The sequence below is a fragment of the Macaca thibetana genome, chromosome 3 (genome assembly GCF_024542745.1).
Source record: "Macaca thibetana thibetana isolate TM-01 chromosome 3, ASM2454274v1, whole genome shotgun sequence".
Lineage (NCBI taxonomy): Eukaryota > Metazoa > Chordata > Mammalia > Primates > Cercopithecidae > Macaca > Macaca thibetana.
Genome location: NC_065580.1, coordinates 53,477,554 through 53,494,312, shown reverse-complemented (window position 1 = coordinate 53,494,312; position 16,759 = coordinate 53,477,554). Strand labels below are relative to the sequence as shown.

The following is a 16,759-nucleotide window of genomic DNA, read 5'->3' as shown; positions in this document are numbered from 1 at the left end:
TCTTGCCTCAGGCTCCCAAGTATCTGGGATTACAGGTGCCTGCCACTACACCCGGCTAATTTTTTGTATTTTTAGTAGGGGCAGGGTTTTGCCATGTTGGCCAGGCTGGTCTTGAACTCCTGACTTCAGGTGATCCACCCGCCTCGGCCTCCCGTGCTGGAATTACAGGTGTGAGCCACCACGCCAGCCTCCCCCTTTCTTGTAATGCAGTTTTTTTTTTTAAACCTGCTCAGCCACATAAAGGAGAAAATAACAAAACCACAGACCATTTAACCTTGTGCTGGAATGCCAGGAGGTCAGCCTGATAGAGTAGTGTTTTCATTGCTGTACGTGTGAATTTAAGCTATTTGGAAAGGGTAGCCCTAACCTGCTGTGAAATCTAATCTAAGGGCCACGGTCCAGCATGGGTTGGCACCACTTATGCTTTCTTGGCCAGGAGGGGGCGATACAGAGCTCACTTGAAGCAATGGAACAGAACTTAGGCAGGGGGCTCTCTGCACCGCCTGATGGAGGTCTTCCAGGTCTGTTTCCACCACAGACCCAGCAGCACTAGGCCAAGGGGAGAAAGGAGCTGGAATTTAGCAACTCCTGTTGGGAGTATAACTTTTAAAGAGATTAGAGGAGCCCAATTAACACACCATTGAATTGTAAAAACCAGAGGGCCCCACCCAGAGTCAGTGGCCTATGTGTCTAGATCCAGCAGCCACTAACCACTTCAGGCTACTGAGCATTTAAAATGTGGCTACTATGGGGGCCAGGTGCTGTGGCTCACACCTGTAATCCCAGCACTTTGGGAGGCTGAGGTGGGTGGATCCCTTGAGCTCAGGAATTCGAGATGGTGAAACCCTAACTCTACAAAAAACACAAATATTAGCCAGGCACAGTAGTGTGCGCTTGTCGTCCCAGCTATTTGGGAGGTTGAGTTGGGAGGATCACTTGAGCCCAGGAGGTTGAGGCTGCAGTAAGCTGAGATCGCACCACTGTACTCCAGCCTCAAGCTGGATGACAGAGTGAGACCCTGTCTCAAAAATAAAATAAAATAAAATAAAAAGGTAAAATAAAAAGTGGCTACTGTGACTGAGGAATGGGATTTCAAATTTCATTTAAGCTCAGTTCATTGAAATTTAAGAACAGATACTTGATTCAGTAATTAGAAAATGTTTAAGTCTATTTAAAACAACTGGGGTATGTCAATCTATTTTATAATCTCTAGTTTTTATGAAATCTAAAAATGGGTCAAATATTTCTGATGAAAATTTAGTGTCCAAATTGAGATGTGCTGTAAGTGTAATAAAACACATGCAGGATTTTGAAGACTTATGAAAAGAAAATAATATAATCTATCTCACTGATTATATGTTGAAATGATAGTATTTTGAATATATTAGATTAAATAAAATAGTCATGTGTCACTTCATGACGGGGCTATGTTCTAAGAAATGCAATGATAGGTGATTTCATCATGCTAACGTTGTAGAGTGAACTAACACAAACCCCTGCACGCTGGCCTGGGCGACAGAGCTATACCCTGTCTCAAAAAAAAAAAAAAAGGGTGACCAGTTCCACTTTTCCGATGGATCACCCTCTTCTTGCCGGTCTGGGCAGGATTCTGTCCTGTCAAGTATAAAAGGTGCTTGAACCTAAGCTGTATGGTACAGCCACTTGTTCCTAGATTACAAACCTGTACAGCATGTGACTGTACTGAATACTGTAGGCAATTGTAATATAAGGGTAAGTATTTGTGTGTCTAAACATATCTAAATGTAGAAAAGCTACAGTAAAAATATGGTATAATCATCTTATGGGACTGCTGTTGACTAATACGCTTTTATGTGGCACATAACTTTTTTTTTTTTTTTTTTTTTGAGGTAGAGTCTCACTTGCTTTGTTGCCCAGGCTGGAGTGCAGTGCCAGGATCTTGGCTCATCACAACCTCTGCCTCCCAGGTTCAAGCAAGTCTCATGCCTCAGCTTCCTAAGTAGCTGGGGAATGCTACCACCATTATTATTATTATTATTATTATTATTATTATTATTATTTTGTATTTGTAGTAGAGACAGAGTTCCACCATGTTGGCTAGGCTGGTCTCGAGCACTTGATCTCAAGTGATCCATCTGCCTCGTCTTCCCAGAGTGTTGGAATTACAGGCATGAGCCACCATGCCTGGCCAATGACTATTATTAAAAATTAATTTCATGGCTGGGCATGGTGGTTCACGCCTGTAATCCCAGCATTTTGGGAGGCCAAGGCGGATGGATCATGAGGAGTTCAAGACCAGGCTGGCCAAGATGGTGAAACCCCGTCTCTTCTGAAAACACAAAAATTAGCTGGGCATGGTGGCGGGCACCTGTAATCCCAGCTACTCAGGAGGATGAGGCAGGAGAATAGCTTGAACCCAGGCGACAGAGGTTGCAGTGAGCCGAGATCACGCCACTGCACTCCAATCTGGGTGACAGAGCAGGACTCCAACTCAAAAAAAAAAAATTAATTTCACCTGTTTCTTTTGTACTTTTTTCCAATGTGGCTGCTTGAAAATGTAAAATTAGGCCGGGCGCGGTGGCTCAAGCCTGTAATCCCAGCACTTTGGGAGGCCGAGACGGGCGGATCACGAGGTCAGGAGTTCGAGACCATCCTGGCTAACACGGTGAAACCCCGTCTCTACTAAAAAATACAAAAAAAACTAGCAGGGCGAGGTGGTGGGCGCCTGTAGTCCCGGCTACTCGGGAGGCTGAGGCAGGAGAATGGCGTAAAAATCCGGGAGGCGGAGCTTGCAGTGAGCTGAGATCCGGCCACTGCACTCCACCCTGGGCGACATAGCGAGACTCCGTCTCAAAAAAAAAAAAAAAAAAAAAAAAAAAAAAGAAAATGTAAAATTAACATGTGTGACACACGTTACATTTCTATCAGATAGTGCTAGTCTGAACAATTCTAGACAAAAGGTCAGCCATCTCCAGGAATGGAAATCTTAGAATCCCTTTCAATGGTCACATCCATTTCATTCAATTCAACAAATATTTACTGACACGAGTACCATGCTTGTTGAGTTGGTGAGAGGTGACCATACAGGAGGCCCTGCAGTAACTACTGGGCAGGAGGAAGACAGGAAGTGGAGTCTATGGCTGACCAGAGAAAGTGTCACATGTGAAGTAAAAATTAAGTGCTCTGGGGATTAAAAGAAAGGCGAGAGCATATCAGGTTGTTGGCAAGGAGGAAGTGAATGAGGAAAGGGCATTGAGAGAAGGTAGCCAGTGACATGGGCAATAAGAATGGTAAGGATTTTGGCCAGGAGAGAAGGGGAATGATTGCTGTGGAAACCCTGGGCTTAGCAGACCCAGCGCCCTCAGACTGCTCTTTCCCTGTCCCAATCCTCCATGGCACCACCCTTGGCCTCTGTTCTTCTCACACCATATACCTCCCTGGCAGGCACCATCTATACCCACAGCTTCCATGCCCACGTCTACACTGATGACTCTCTAGTCCTGGCCCATACCTATCTCTTGACCCCTGGTTCCAAACATTCAGTGCCCACTCACATTTCTTTGTAGATATTTCTCAGACACTTCAAAATCCACTGACTTCCCAGCTGAACTCATCCTTCCCTTCCCTCCCTCAACTCTGGCCCTTATTGTCCTTCCCTTGAGGAAGCGGCAGGACCACAACTCAGCTGTCCTAATCCCTTCCCTTGTACTCCAGCCCTACATATGACCCCCAAAGTCCTGTGGAGTTTTCCCTCCTTAATATTTATCTCATCCAGCCCCTCCGTACACATCGCTGCCTGGAACCAGGCTGTCACCACGCCTTGCCTGGGTGATACAATGTCCTCACCCAGGATATCTTGCTGCTTCCTGTGTGACCCCCCAGCCATCCTTTTACATGGCTTTCAAGGTGACCAGACTACATCATAAAACTGCTCCTTTAATGCCTCTTTGCAATTTCCAGGGTGAAGTCCAAATTCCTGAACTTAACACATACAGCAGAACTTCATAATCTGGGCCTCACTCCCCTACTCAGTTTCACATCCTGCCTCTCTCCACATGCAAATACTTTTGCACATTCTGTTCCCTTTGCCTAGGACACCCTTCCTACTCTCTTAGTTAGAATTTTTTTTTTTTTGGTGGTAAAATAGACGTAACATTAAAAATTTACCATTCTAATCCCATTCTCTTTGTCTACCTCCTTCCTACTACTTGTCCTTTGAATTTAACAGAAGTGACCTTTTTTTTTTTTTCTTGGCTCAATGCAACCTCCGCCTCTAGGATTCAAGTGATTCTACTGCCTCATCCTCCTGAGTAGCTGGGATTACAGGCACACGCCACCACACCCAACTAATTTTTGAATTTTTAGTAGAGACGGGTTTTCACCATGTTGGTCAGGCTGGTCTTGAACTCCTGACCTCGTGATCCACCCGCCTGGACTTCCCAAAGTGCTGGGATTACAGGTGTGAGCCACCACACCTGGCCGGAAGTGACCTCTTTTGAAAAAACCCTTTCTGAGTCCTCAGCCTGGGTTAGGTGCCCTTCTCCTTTGCTACCGATCTCATAGTCCTTATCACTTTTTACTGTGTTAGCTTATGTTTCTATTTACAGACTCCCTAAGACAGTGTCTGTATCTTAACTTTGTATCCCCAGGGCTGCAGTGTACAGTTGTATAGGTTATGCACTGGGAGAGGAGGCCTGGCTAAGGAAGTGAGCAGGGGATGAAGGCCATTAGTCAACTGTGCACCTGGTACAGGCCTGCATCCAGACCATTTTCTAATTTGCACAAAGGTGCTTGTGTGACATCAGTGGGCCCTGTGTACCCTCCGTGCTTGTTGTAGAGTTGGCACACATAGTCTTACAATAAGTGCTCATTAAATGTTGAGTAAAGATGGCTGGATGTTCCAGGCAAAGGTAGCAGGGGTAGAGATAGGGGGAAATCTGGCATAATAGGGTGGCATTGGATATTCAGTATTGACTAAGGTGGGTTGCAGCTAGTTGGCAGAGGGTCCCTTATGTTGGGCTGAGGGACTAACTCTTTAATTCAGGAAGCAGTGAGGAACTTTATGAATTTTTGATAGGACTGTGATATAGAATTTCAAAATATTCAGGCTTGAAAATGAGACTCAGAGAAGTAAAGTGACTTGTTCAAGGACACACAGACAGTTAGAGGCAGGGCCCAGACTTGAACTTGCTTTTCCTGCTCCTAGCTCAGTACAGGTCTAGGGAGCTGCACTCTGGGATACCTCTCAACTGAGGCTGAGCCCTCTAAGGCTCAAAGCCAAATCTTCCCAGCCTTGGAGACTATCTCTTCCCGGACACATGTTCCTGGACGTGGTGGGTAGATGGACGACAGCCAGGCAGATGGGAGGTGAGGACAGTTAGGTCTCGAGACCACTGCAGTCCATGGTTCGGCCTCATTCATGGCGCACCACTTGTTCTGTCCTCAGAATATTTACCGACTTGAAGGCATGGCAAATTACCCATGCTTTTCTCTTCTTCCCACAGGTAAGCACTCTAGTCTTTTCACTACGAGCTATCTCCCTCCTTACAAATCTCTTGGTTGCTCATCTCTGGACCTGGGCTAGTTTTTTCAGTTTCTCTCTTTCTTTCTCTCTCTCTCTCTTTCTTTCTCTCTTTCTTTCTTTCTTTTCTGAGACAGAGTCTTGCCCTGTTGCCCAGGCTGGAGTGCAATGGAGCAATCTCGGCTCACTGCAACTTCTACCTCCCAGGTTCAAGCAATTCTCCTGCCTCAGCCACCTGAGTAGCTGGGATTACAGGTGCGTGTCACCATGCCTGGCTAATTTTTTGTATCTTTAGTAGAGATGGGGTTTCAGCATGCTGGCCAGGCTCGTGTCGAACTCCTGACCTCGTGATCTGCCCATCTCGGCCTCCCAAAGTACTGGGAATACAGATGTGACCCACTGCACCCAGCCAGATTCTTTCAAAACCACTTTTTGCCCCTAGCTGAAGGGGACTTGACTGTGGCAGGTCTTAAGAAGTGTGTGTTGAGTTGGACTGGATTGAGTGTGGACAATGATTTGAACCCAGTGGTCGCCCTGAAGGTTTGCCTTTTGGGCAGGTGCTTTTTGGTGCCGTGGGGCTACAAGAGACCTCTCATTTGCTCTTTTACAAGGAGCGTTCATTGATGATCTTCCCTGAGCTCCCTGGGTCTCCTCCTGACTTATGTGCTCCTTCCCTGGCTTTTCTTATTTTGTTTCTCTGTAGCTCATTTCTGGACTCTGAATAAATTATTTAATCATTTTTATCTTCACTCTGAGTCTGAAGACCCATTTCTCTAATTTTTTTTAGAGAGATTTGACTTGTCAATCTTTATCCCAGGATGGAAGCGCTGTCCTTTGGCACTCATGATGATATAATAATAATAACGATGACATTATGCTAAATTATTTATTGAATATATACTATGATCCAGATACTGTGCCTGCTGCTTTATAAAAATTAGCTCACTTAATCCTCACAACAATCCCATGGAACAGAGCTATTATTGGCCCCACTTTACAGATGAGGAAATGGAAGCACAACACAATCAAATAACTTGCGCAAGGTCACCCAGCTGAAATTTGTGCCCAGGCCAGTGACTTCAGAGCTTGTGGTTACATCGGGATACCATGCAACCCCAGTAAATAGACTCTCAGGCACATTCTCAGGTCACAGATAAGACAGATTGCAGGGTAGTGACTGGGAGACTCACATCGCCGGTGGGTGGGCAACCACCAGTCTCAGGCTGAGTCTTCCCTAACCAGCTACAGCCTCCTGCAGGATGGACCTGCAATCCCAACAACCCGAGGAGAACAAAGCTTGTCCATGAGGCCCAGCTGCGTGGCAGGTAACTCCTCCACAGCCATGCCTATACCATTCCACTCCATCAGAAGAGGCTCTGTAATTGATCTGACATAATCAGCTCTTTACTAAGTCATCATAATTTCCAGTGTGCAGTGACAAACCCATTGACGGATGATTTTACTCCACAGCTTGCCTAGGTATGAACTTAAGTGCAATTAACTGTCAGTAATTGATGGAACACTTTTTTTCTTTAAATACATAAAAGAGATGGACTCCACACTTATCCCTTCTCTGCCTTCTCAAGGCTTGAAAGATAAGCATAGAGGTGCTGTCAGAAGCCAGTTCCTTAAGTACTCCAAGCTGGGTGCCAACAGCATTTGAAGATACTCATCTTCCTTGTTTTAAGTTTGGCTTCCTAACTGTCTGTTCCACAGGCAACCTTTTCTGACTTTTTAGTAAGGGCTGAGATAACCAAATGAATTAAAAGCCTCAGATTTTTTTTTTATTTTTTTTGAGACAGAGTCTCACTTTGTCATCCAGGCTGGAGTGCAGTGGCACAATCTCGGCTCACTGCAACCTCTGCCTCCTGGGATGAAGCAACTCTCCTGCTTCAGCCTCCCGAGTAGCTGGGATTACAGGCATGCATCACTATGCCCAGCTAATTTTCGTATTTTTAGTAGAGATGGGGTTTCACCACATTCGTCAGGCTGCTCTTGAACTCCTGACCTCAAGTGATCTGCCCACCTCAGTCTCCCAAAGTGCTGGGATTGCAGGCGTGAGCCATCACGCCTGGTCAAAAGCCTCTGATTTTTCCACTGATTTTCCACTCTTTTTCCACTGATTTTCCACTATTCCACTATTCCACAGGACCTGGGACCCAGTGTTGGGGGCAGGGCCACGGCCTTGCTCCACACCAGGCAGACTGTCAGCGCTTTTGATTTTACACCAGAGCTTCTCTTCACTGGGGTGGAAAATTGAGAGGTGGCTGCAGAACTGAGAAATATTTCCCTGTTACCCTTTTCTTAGACACAACTTGGCTCAACTCTCAAGAGAATAAAAAAATTCCCCATCAGGCATAGGGTATATATATAAATATTTTTGAGACAGAGTTTCGCTGTCGCCTAGGCTGGAGTGCAGTGGCGCGATCTCGGCTCACCACAACTCCGCCTCCTGGGTTCAAGCAATTCTCCTGCTTCAGCCTCCTGAGTTGCTGGGATTATAGATACATGCCACCATGCCTCACTAATTTTTGTATTTTTAGTAGAGACGGGGTTTCACCATGTTGGCCAGGCTGGTCTCAAACTCCTGACCTCAGGTGATCCACCCGCCTCAGCCTCCCAAAGTGCTGGGATTATAGGCGTGAGCGTGGCCCATATGGTACTCTTAAGGTCCCACATGCTTTTTAATATTTAGGTTTATCTTTCCATCATTTTGGGTTTCTGTCCCTTCATTCCTCAGTCCCCCAAATTCCTGCATGTGACTCCTAGGACCAAAGCCAGAGGGTAAATACTGTTTCCCCGTGGTGACAGGAACAGCAGGGGGGACAGACAGCAGCTGGCTGCCAGCCAGCTGACTCACCATGGTTTATCCCTTGATCCTTTCGCAGGAGAGACTGTGTGCTGTTTGCTGCTGGAGGTAAGTAGATTGTCTTTGGGCGTTTTGAATGGCTTTGAGGTGCTGCTGGCAGAGTGATGGCCGCTGAGACAGGCTTTTGTTTTCACCTGTACTAGTGATGTCCTGGGATTGGAGGCTGGAGACACTGGAGAGGGAGAAGGTCTACACATTGAACCGTGTCTTCTCTCTACAGGGGCAGAAAGTAGAGAACTCAGCACAGCATCTGTAGCAGGTGAGGCTCTCACACACTCACATACACTCAAACACACAACAGGCAGAGAGAAGCACTTTCCCTGCAGCATCGGCATCCCTGAAGCCTAGGTTCTGATGAGACGATTTGTCTTGACATATGCTCCTATTCCACCAGCTAGCAATACTTATGTTCTGGGTTTCTGTATCAAATGGCATGCTCAACTAACATCAAGGTTCTCGCGGGAGGCATTTACCAGGTCATCTTTCTGCAAAACTACTTCCACAGGAGTAGCAGAGGGACACCAGGTATCACCTGAACAGTGGGATAACCCCACATAGCCAAAGCAATTCCTAGACAGCTACACAGAGGCCACAGGTCCATCAGAGCAGTGGACAGGGCAGGACTCTCAACAAACAGGAAACTCTCGAACCTGACGCTCTGCAGGAGCACTAAAGTAAGAGGGACCAGCAGGCTTGAATCAAAGGGACTCTGCGAGCGAGGAAGCGGCCCAGCAGCTGTCCTGGGACTGAGAGGACAGTGTCGACACACCCCTGCTATGGCCTCCGCGGGGTCCACAGAGGGCCACATGCAGGAGGATGTCAATGCTTGAGCCAGCATCTGCAATGTGGGGCATGGACTTGGGCCGGCGAGCACAACTTCCTGAGGTTCTACAGAGAATACCAGAGCTCTGGGCAGAGATGCGTCACTTGTTCACATTCTGTTAGCTCCTGTGCTTTCGACTGAATGGGCAGGATGAGGATACTGACCAGGACAGCAGATGCATGAAGTAAAGTTCTAGTGTGCACCCACTATGGGGTTCTTAATTGTTTTAGAGTAGCGAATCTGATAAAAATGTAAGACCCCAGCAAAATGCACTTTTACACCTATCCAAAAACTTTGTACATGATTACAGGAAGGAATCCCAAACCCTAAAAAAGACAAAGCTTCCTGAAATCCTAAGTCCTCTCTGGCTCTCTTATGTCTCACATATAATTAGTGCTTAATTAACATGTGTTGAATAAATAAATGAAATTATAACAGATCTCCTGAACTAGAGATCACAGATCTGAAAATCTGGCTGAATTTGATAATGCAAAATGTGACAGACAAAGATGGCAGATCATTCTCTCTCCAGCCCAAAGCTGAGCCTAGCCTTCTCTCATTAGGGCACCTTTCCTGGATGCTTTTGCAGGCACCCTGACCTGGGAGACGCAAGCCCCCACCTGTGGCCAGCTGCGACAGGAGTCTGGGGTTTCTCTGTGCTCCCTTGTACCAATGGGTTGCCAGGCTGTCTCAAAGCAGACTGAATTTAGTCTTCTGATGCAATGGGAATTAGGAGGAAGCAGATTTTTGAGGATCATTCAATTGCTGCATTTTTTTTGCTTGACCAGTGCTCATGTGCTGCCTACGCAGAATAAATTTACAGGGTACTTTTTCCTCATTGAATCAGAGTAGACCTTTGCATACAGCTTAGTTCTCAGAAGCAATCCTGTTGAAGCTTTTGAAAACAAAGAGCTAGTTCTGAGGCCTCTGTTTTGAGGGCTGGGAGCCGGGAGACGGCTCCCGCTCCAACCACACATAACAGTATTAGGCTTGGGCCTTCAGTTTACCACTGAAACTTCCTTGGTTCCTGTGTCTTTATCTGTGAATGAAGTGGGTCCCTAGATGGCTTCAAAGCCTCCTTCCACTCAATCACCATAAATACAAGGGATACTTATACCTGTTCCTTCCCTTCTCATCCCTCATGATTCCTGGATGTCAGAGCAATAATAACAGCCGAAGTATTGAACAATTTTACTCAGGCGAGATCTTCCTTGGAGGAATTCATCCTTTGTAAAATTGTACTGGCCTTTACAACCCCTGTGAGACAGGCAGGAAGCAGCCAGGCATCTCCACCCTCCTCACGGCTGACTGGCCAAAGGAGACCCAGAGAGGTGAGATGATTGCCAAGGTCAGGGCTACTCAAGGATCAGGGTGCCTCTGCGCCAAGTACATGGGCCTAGCTGCCTCTCAGGAAGGCAGGAAACTAGGTGAATAACATTTGAAGCCAGGAAATTAGAAAATGCAGAACTTAGAATCACTAAAGGTCACAATTGGATCTTAAAAGTCAACTAGTGTGATCTTTCTGATAGATGAGGTTATCAGTTGCCAGCCTTCGGGTTAAAGCTAGTTAGCGGCAATCCTGAGACTAGAACCAAGTCTCCTAACTTCAAGTCTATCGACGTTCTGCCTCTCAGAAATGTCTTGTTTAGCAATTTGTTTTTCGGCAGAGGCTTCCAAAATGAAAATAAGACTTGATTTTTACCATTACTGCTTTACATGTTTCTGCAGTCTTCATTCACTCCCTTGCTATCACTGACTCAAAGCTGCTGGTGGGTGGGTGGGGCATGTACAGAAATATTTTTTGGTTTAGGTGGGGAGATAAACCTGAATAATGAAGATACATCTTATTTTACTAAACTAATTGTTTTTTTTTTTTTTTTTTTTTTTTTTTTTTTTTTTTTTTTTTTTTTTGAGACGGAGTCTCGCTCTGTTGCCCAGGCTGGAGTGCAATGGCCAGATCTCAGCTCACTGCAAGCTCCGCCTCCCGGGTTTACGCCATTCTCCTGCCTCAGCCTCCGGAGTAGCTGGGACTACAGGCGCCCGCCACCTCGCCCGGCTAGTTTTTTTTTTGTATTTTTTTAGTAGAGAGGGGGTTTCACCGGGTTAGCCAGGATGGTCTCGATCTCCTGACCTCGTGATCCGCCCGTCTCGGCCTCCCAAAGTGCTGGGATTACAGGCTTGAGCCACCGCGCCCGGCCTAAACTAATTGTTAAAAAGTATGGAAGTAAACAAAGATAAATCACAAGGAAGGGTGCCATGAAGGACAAAGTAAATGGGCCAGGCCAATGATTCTACAACCACCTTCTGAAAGAATTCTGGTTAGTGGTCCTGGCTGACACATTCTGCTGCTAAATTTACAAAAAAAACCTTTTTTTTGAGACAGAAAAAAAACTCTGTTACCCAGGTTAGAGTGCTATGGCACGATCATGGCTTACTGCAACCTCTGCCTTCCCAGGTTCAAGTGATCCTCCCAATTCAGCCTTCTGAGTAGCTGGGACTACAGGCGTGTGCCACCACATCCGGCTAATTAATATTATTTTTTGAGACACAGTCTTGCTCTGTGGCCCAGGCTGGAGTGCAGCGGCAGGATCTCATCTCACTGCAACCTCCACCTCAAGCGATTCTCTTGAGCCTGGGAGAATCAAGGCTGAAGATTCTCACGATCTCAGTCTCCCAAGTAGCTGGCATCACAGGCATGCAACATCATGCCTGACTAATTTTTATATTTTTAGTAGAGATAGGGTTTCATCATGTTGGCCAGGCTAGTCTTGAACTCCTGACATCAAGTGATTTGCCCGTCTCGGCCTCCCAAAGTGCTGGGATTATAGGCATATAGGCATGAGCCACTGCACCTGGCCCCAGTTAATTATTAATTAAAACTTTTTTTTGGTAAGGCCAGGCATGGTGGCTCATGCCTATAATCCTGGCACTTTGGGTGGCCAAGGTGGGTGGATCACTTAAGCCTGAGAGGTGGAGGCTACAGCAAGTTGTGATTGTACCAGAGCACTCCAGCCTGGCAACAGAGCAAGAATCTGTCTCAATTTTTTTTTTTTCTTTGTTTGCAGAGACTAAGTCTCTCTAAGTTCCCAGGCTGGTCTTGAACTCCTGGGCTCAAGAGATCCTCTTGCCTTGGCCTCGCAAAGTGTTGGGATTACAGATGAGCTACCACATCTGGCTTACAAAACAACTGTATCAGTGGATAAGTCCTTTTCTTGGTTTCATATTTTATTTTTTGAGACAGTCTCACTCTGTTGTCCAGGCTGGAGTGCAGTGGTGTGATCTTGGCTCACTGCAAACTCCGCCTCCAGGTTCAAGCAATTCTCCTGCCTTAGCCTCCTGAGTAGCTGGGATTACAAGTGCATACCACCACGTCTGGCTTATTTTTGTATTTTTAGTAGAGATGGGGTTTCACCATGTTGACCAGGCTGGTTTCAAACTCCCGACCTCAAGTGATCCGCCCGCCTCAGCCTCCCAAAGTGCTGGGATTACAGGTGTGAGCCACGGCGACTGGTTTCATATTTTAGATTCAGAAACTTGTCTTAAATTGCCAATTGAAAGAACAAGTTGCAATGAGGGAATATTAATTAAAACCTGAAGACAGCCCTTTGCCCTTAAGTTTTTTTTTTTAGTTGTTTGATGTCTGATTTTGTATTGCAATAAATAGGCAAAAGCAGTATTTCCTACTTGTGAAACGGTTTGAATTAAATCAGAAGGGCTCTCACAAGCCTTGAGCTATGGGAACAAGCTTGCCCCCTACTGGTGCAGGTGAGAAAGGTTATATAAGAATTTAAAGGCCCGGCGCAGTGGCACAGGCCTGTAATCCCAGCACTTTGGGAGGCTGAGGCGGGTGGATCACCTGAGGCCGTGAGTTTGAGACCAGCCAGACCAATATGGGGAAACCCTGTCTCTACAAAAAATACAAAATTAGCTGGGCGTGGAGGCACATGCCTGTAATCCCGGCTACTTGGGAGGCTGAGGCAGGAGAACCGCTTAACTCAGGAGGTAGAAGTTGCTGTGAGCCAAGATCGTACCATTGCACTCCAGCCTGGGCAACAAGAGTGAAACTCTGTCTCAAAAAAAAAAAAAAAAAAAATTAAAGTGGAGGGACCAATAGAGTCAGTGGTCAGGGGTTCACTCTGGAGGTGAGCTGTAGCTAAGCTTTTGAAAATGGGTAGAACTGATGTCCCAGGTAGGGCAGAGTGAGTGGATTTTACAAAAAGACCTATTCAATCTACGTTTCTCCAGTCCATGAAGACCTGCCTGTAGTGGACTTACACAGTTTTGTGTTGGTGAGGAGGTGCGTTAGGCTGGTGATAGGAGAAGGCAGGGTCTTATCTCTTGCAAAAAGATGCTGCTGAGTGAAGCTCTCCGGCTGTACATTACAATCATTCGGATACAAGCCCTCACCCACTTGAGGCTTAATCACGTCTTACGTTTTCATTAAGGGACTGCCTAAGGTAGATCCCTATAATTATTCTAATTCCATTTGCCCTGCCCAGAAAGAATTTGTAGTACATTATATCCCTCACTCATTGTTAAAATATTTAATACGTATGCAATTTTAGAGAAAAAGAGCACTTTCCTCTACATTTTCTTAGTCTTTGTTAATGCATATAGCTTTATTAACAAAACTGTTATCAATGGATATTTTGACTATTCTTTGTCAACTAACATTCTACATATACATATCAAATTCCCACAAACTTGCTAAACTGTTAGGTAATATTCAATCATTAACATGGCGCAGATTATTTAGCTACTCTCTTACTGTCTACCTATTATTTGTCTTTAAAAAAAAAAAACTGATTTGGCCGGGCGTGGTGGCTCACACCTGTAATTCCAGCACTTTGGGAGGCCAAGGCGGGTGGATCACAAGGTCAAGAAATCAAGACCATCCTGGCCAACATGGTGAAACCCCGTCTCTACTAAAAATACAAAAATTAGCCGGGTGTGGTGGCGTGTGCCTGTAATCTCAGCTACTCAGGAAGCTGAGGCAGGAGAATGACGTGAACCCGGGAGGTGGAGGCTGCAGTGAGCCCGGATTAGGCCACTGCACTCCAGCCTGGCAACAGAGTGAGACTCCGTCTCAAAAACAACAACAACAACAACAACAACGACAACAAAAAACCTGATTTATTTAAAAAGTGATTCAGAATTATTTCCTTGAGGTATAATTCTCAAAGTGAAAGGCTGCAGTTTTATAGCTCTTGCTACGGATTTCTTTCCAGACCATGTGACAGAAAGACCAAACGAATCTATTGTGCTAATATTGAATATACGCACCACTTACCTACTGAAGGGAAAACAGAAAATCACTATCAGAACACCTGTGCAGAATTAAGTATTCAATACATCAATAACAACCTCAGTGAATGATCTTGAACCAGCAGCCTCTGCTCTCACCTGTTCTGTCCTTTGACCAATAGTAATAATAGTTTAAGATTTTTCAGGTGGGTACAGTAGCTCACGCCTGTAATCCCCGCACTTTGGGAGGCTGAGGTAGGCAGATTGCTTGAGCTCAGGAGTTTAAAACTAGCTGGGTAACATGGTGAAATCCCGCTTCTACAAAAAATTTAAAAAATCAGCCTGGTATGCACCTGTAGTCCCAGCTACTTAGGAGCTGAGGTGGGAGGATCGCTTGAGCCTGGGAGGTCAAGGCTACAGAGAGCTGAGATTGTTGCACTGCACTCCAGCCTGAGTGACAGAGTGAGACACTGTCTCAAAAAACAAAAAACAAAAAACAAAAAACAAAAAAAACAAAAAAGGCCGGGCGCGGTGGCTCACGCCTGTAATCCCAGCACTTTGGGAGGCTGAGGCGGGTAGATCACGAGGTCAGGAGATCGAAACCATCCTGGCTAACACAGTGAAACTCCATCTCTACTAAAAAATACAAAAAACTAGCCGGGCCTGGTGGCGGCGCCTGTAGTCCCAGCTACTCGGGAGGCTGAGGCAGGAGAAGGGCGTGAACCCGGGAGGCGGAGCTTGCAGTGAGCTGAGATCGCGCCACTGCACTCCAGCCTGGGCGACAGAGCGAGACTCCGCCTCAAAAAAAAAAAAAAAAAAAAAAAACAAAAACAGAAATTAGCAGGCCGTGGTGGCGGGCGCCTGTAATCCCAGCTACTTAGGAGACTGAGGCAGAAGAATCACTTGAACCTGGGAGGCAGAGGCTGCAGTGAGCCGAGATCCTGTCACTGCACTCCAGCCTGGGCAACAGAGTGAAGCTCTGTCCCTCCGGCCCCCCGCCCAAAAAAATGAGAGGCATTACTAGCTTCTCTTTCTACAGGTAAGTTTTATTAACAAAGCTGTAATCAATGGATATTTTGGACTATTCCTTGTCAACTAACATTATTCTCCATATACATATGAAATTCCCATATACTTGCTATTTTAAACCATTAGGTGATATTCAATCATTAATGTGCTGTAGATTATTTAGCTATTCTCTCACTGTCGACCTACTATTTGTCTTTTATTTTATTTTATTTTTTTTGAGACGGAGTCTCGCTCTGTCGCCCAGGCTGGAGTGAATGGCGTGATCTCCGCTCACTGCAAACTCCTCCTCTCGGGTTCACGCCATTCTCCTGCCTCAGCCTCCCGAGTAGCTGGGACTACAGGCACCCACCACCGCGCCCGGCTAATTTTTTGTATTTTTAGTAGAGACGGGGTTTCACCGTGTTAGCCAGGATGGTCTCAATCTCCTGACTTCGTGATCCGCCCGCCTGGGCCTCCCAAAGTGCTGGGATTACAGGCGTGAGCCACCGGGCCCAGCCCTATTTGTCTTTTAAAAAACTGATTTAAAAAGTGATTTACAATTATTTCCTTGAGGTATAATTCCTGAGGCTCAGAGATACAATGAGTTGCTTAAGGTCACAGAGCTAGAAAACATCAGATCTGGGGATGTTTTCAGAGCCCCTATCTTAACTCTGGGCTCTACCACCTTGGAATCCTGGAAGATTCTGCTACAGATAGGAGGAGCCTGAAAGAACCAGCGAGACTTCTCCTTTCCCACTGCCTCTGGGCGTTTCAGCAGGGCACCTGACTCCGCTAGGGAGAGGAAGAAACATCTTTTAGGTGTTAGGCAGCTGGCAGGTGCCAGTCAGCAGCTCATACCATTGCCTGAGACCTCAACCACAAAGAGTTGGGGGGCTCTGCTACAAAAGAAATGAAAAGTCAAATCCTTTTACTTTTGTGCATTTCCACCACAGGAAGTCCAGGCCAAGGTCTCGGCAACTGACTGTTTCAAGACCACCTGCTTCCCCGCAGCCTCCTTAAACATCCAGGTGCAACTCCAGGGGCAGTCCTAGAGATCAGCCAGGCAAGGAGCTTGCAGACACCAGCTCTCAGCATCCCAAAAATCTGATAGGCGTGGGGAGCCCTGGTGTCTCTAGTTTGCTCCCCTCACTCTCTGAAGATAAAATCCATCAGGTTCTCAGGCAATTCCATTTCAGTAAAAATTCAGTGTTCCCTTCCCCATATGCTTATTCACAGAGGTATTTTCATACTTGCAGCATCAGTGTCCTGCATTTAAAACCTTAGCACAGATGCCTCATGAATGGCTGAGCCGGCC

At 46.1% G+C, this 16,759-nt stretch overlaps 2 protein-coding genes across 10 annotated transcripts in view; both read right to left on the bottom strand.

Annotated features, from left to right (window-relative positions):
• The window catches only part of EFCAB10 (EF-hand calcium binding domain 10), a 312,208-nt gene that overhangs the window by 89,844 nt on the left and 205,605 nt on the right, over positions 1–16,759 (bottom strand). The window lies entirely within an intron of this gene.
• ATXN7L1 (ataxin 7 like 1) overlaps positions 1–16,759 on the bottom strand; it is a 272,684-nt gene that overhangs the window by 52,239 nt on the left and 203,686 nt on the right. For all 9 annotated transcript variants that reach the window (XM_050782677.1, XM_050782676.1, XM_050782675.1 and 6 more), the window contains one exon: positions 8,361–8,583. In XM_050782677.1, coding sequence (XP_050638634.1) covers positions 8,361–8,583 — 223 coding nt within the window. The remainder of the gene's footprint in view (positions 1–8,360; positions 8,584–16,759) is intronic.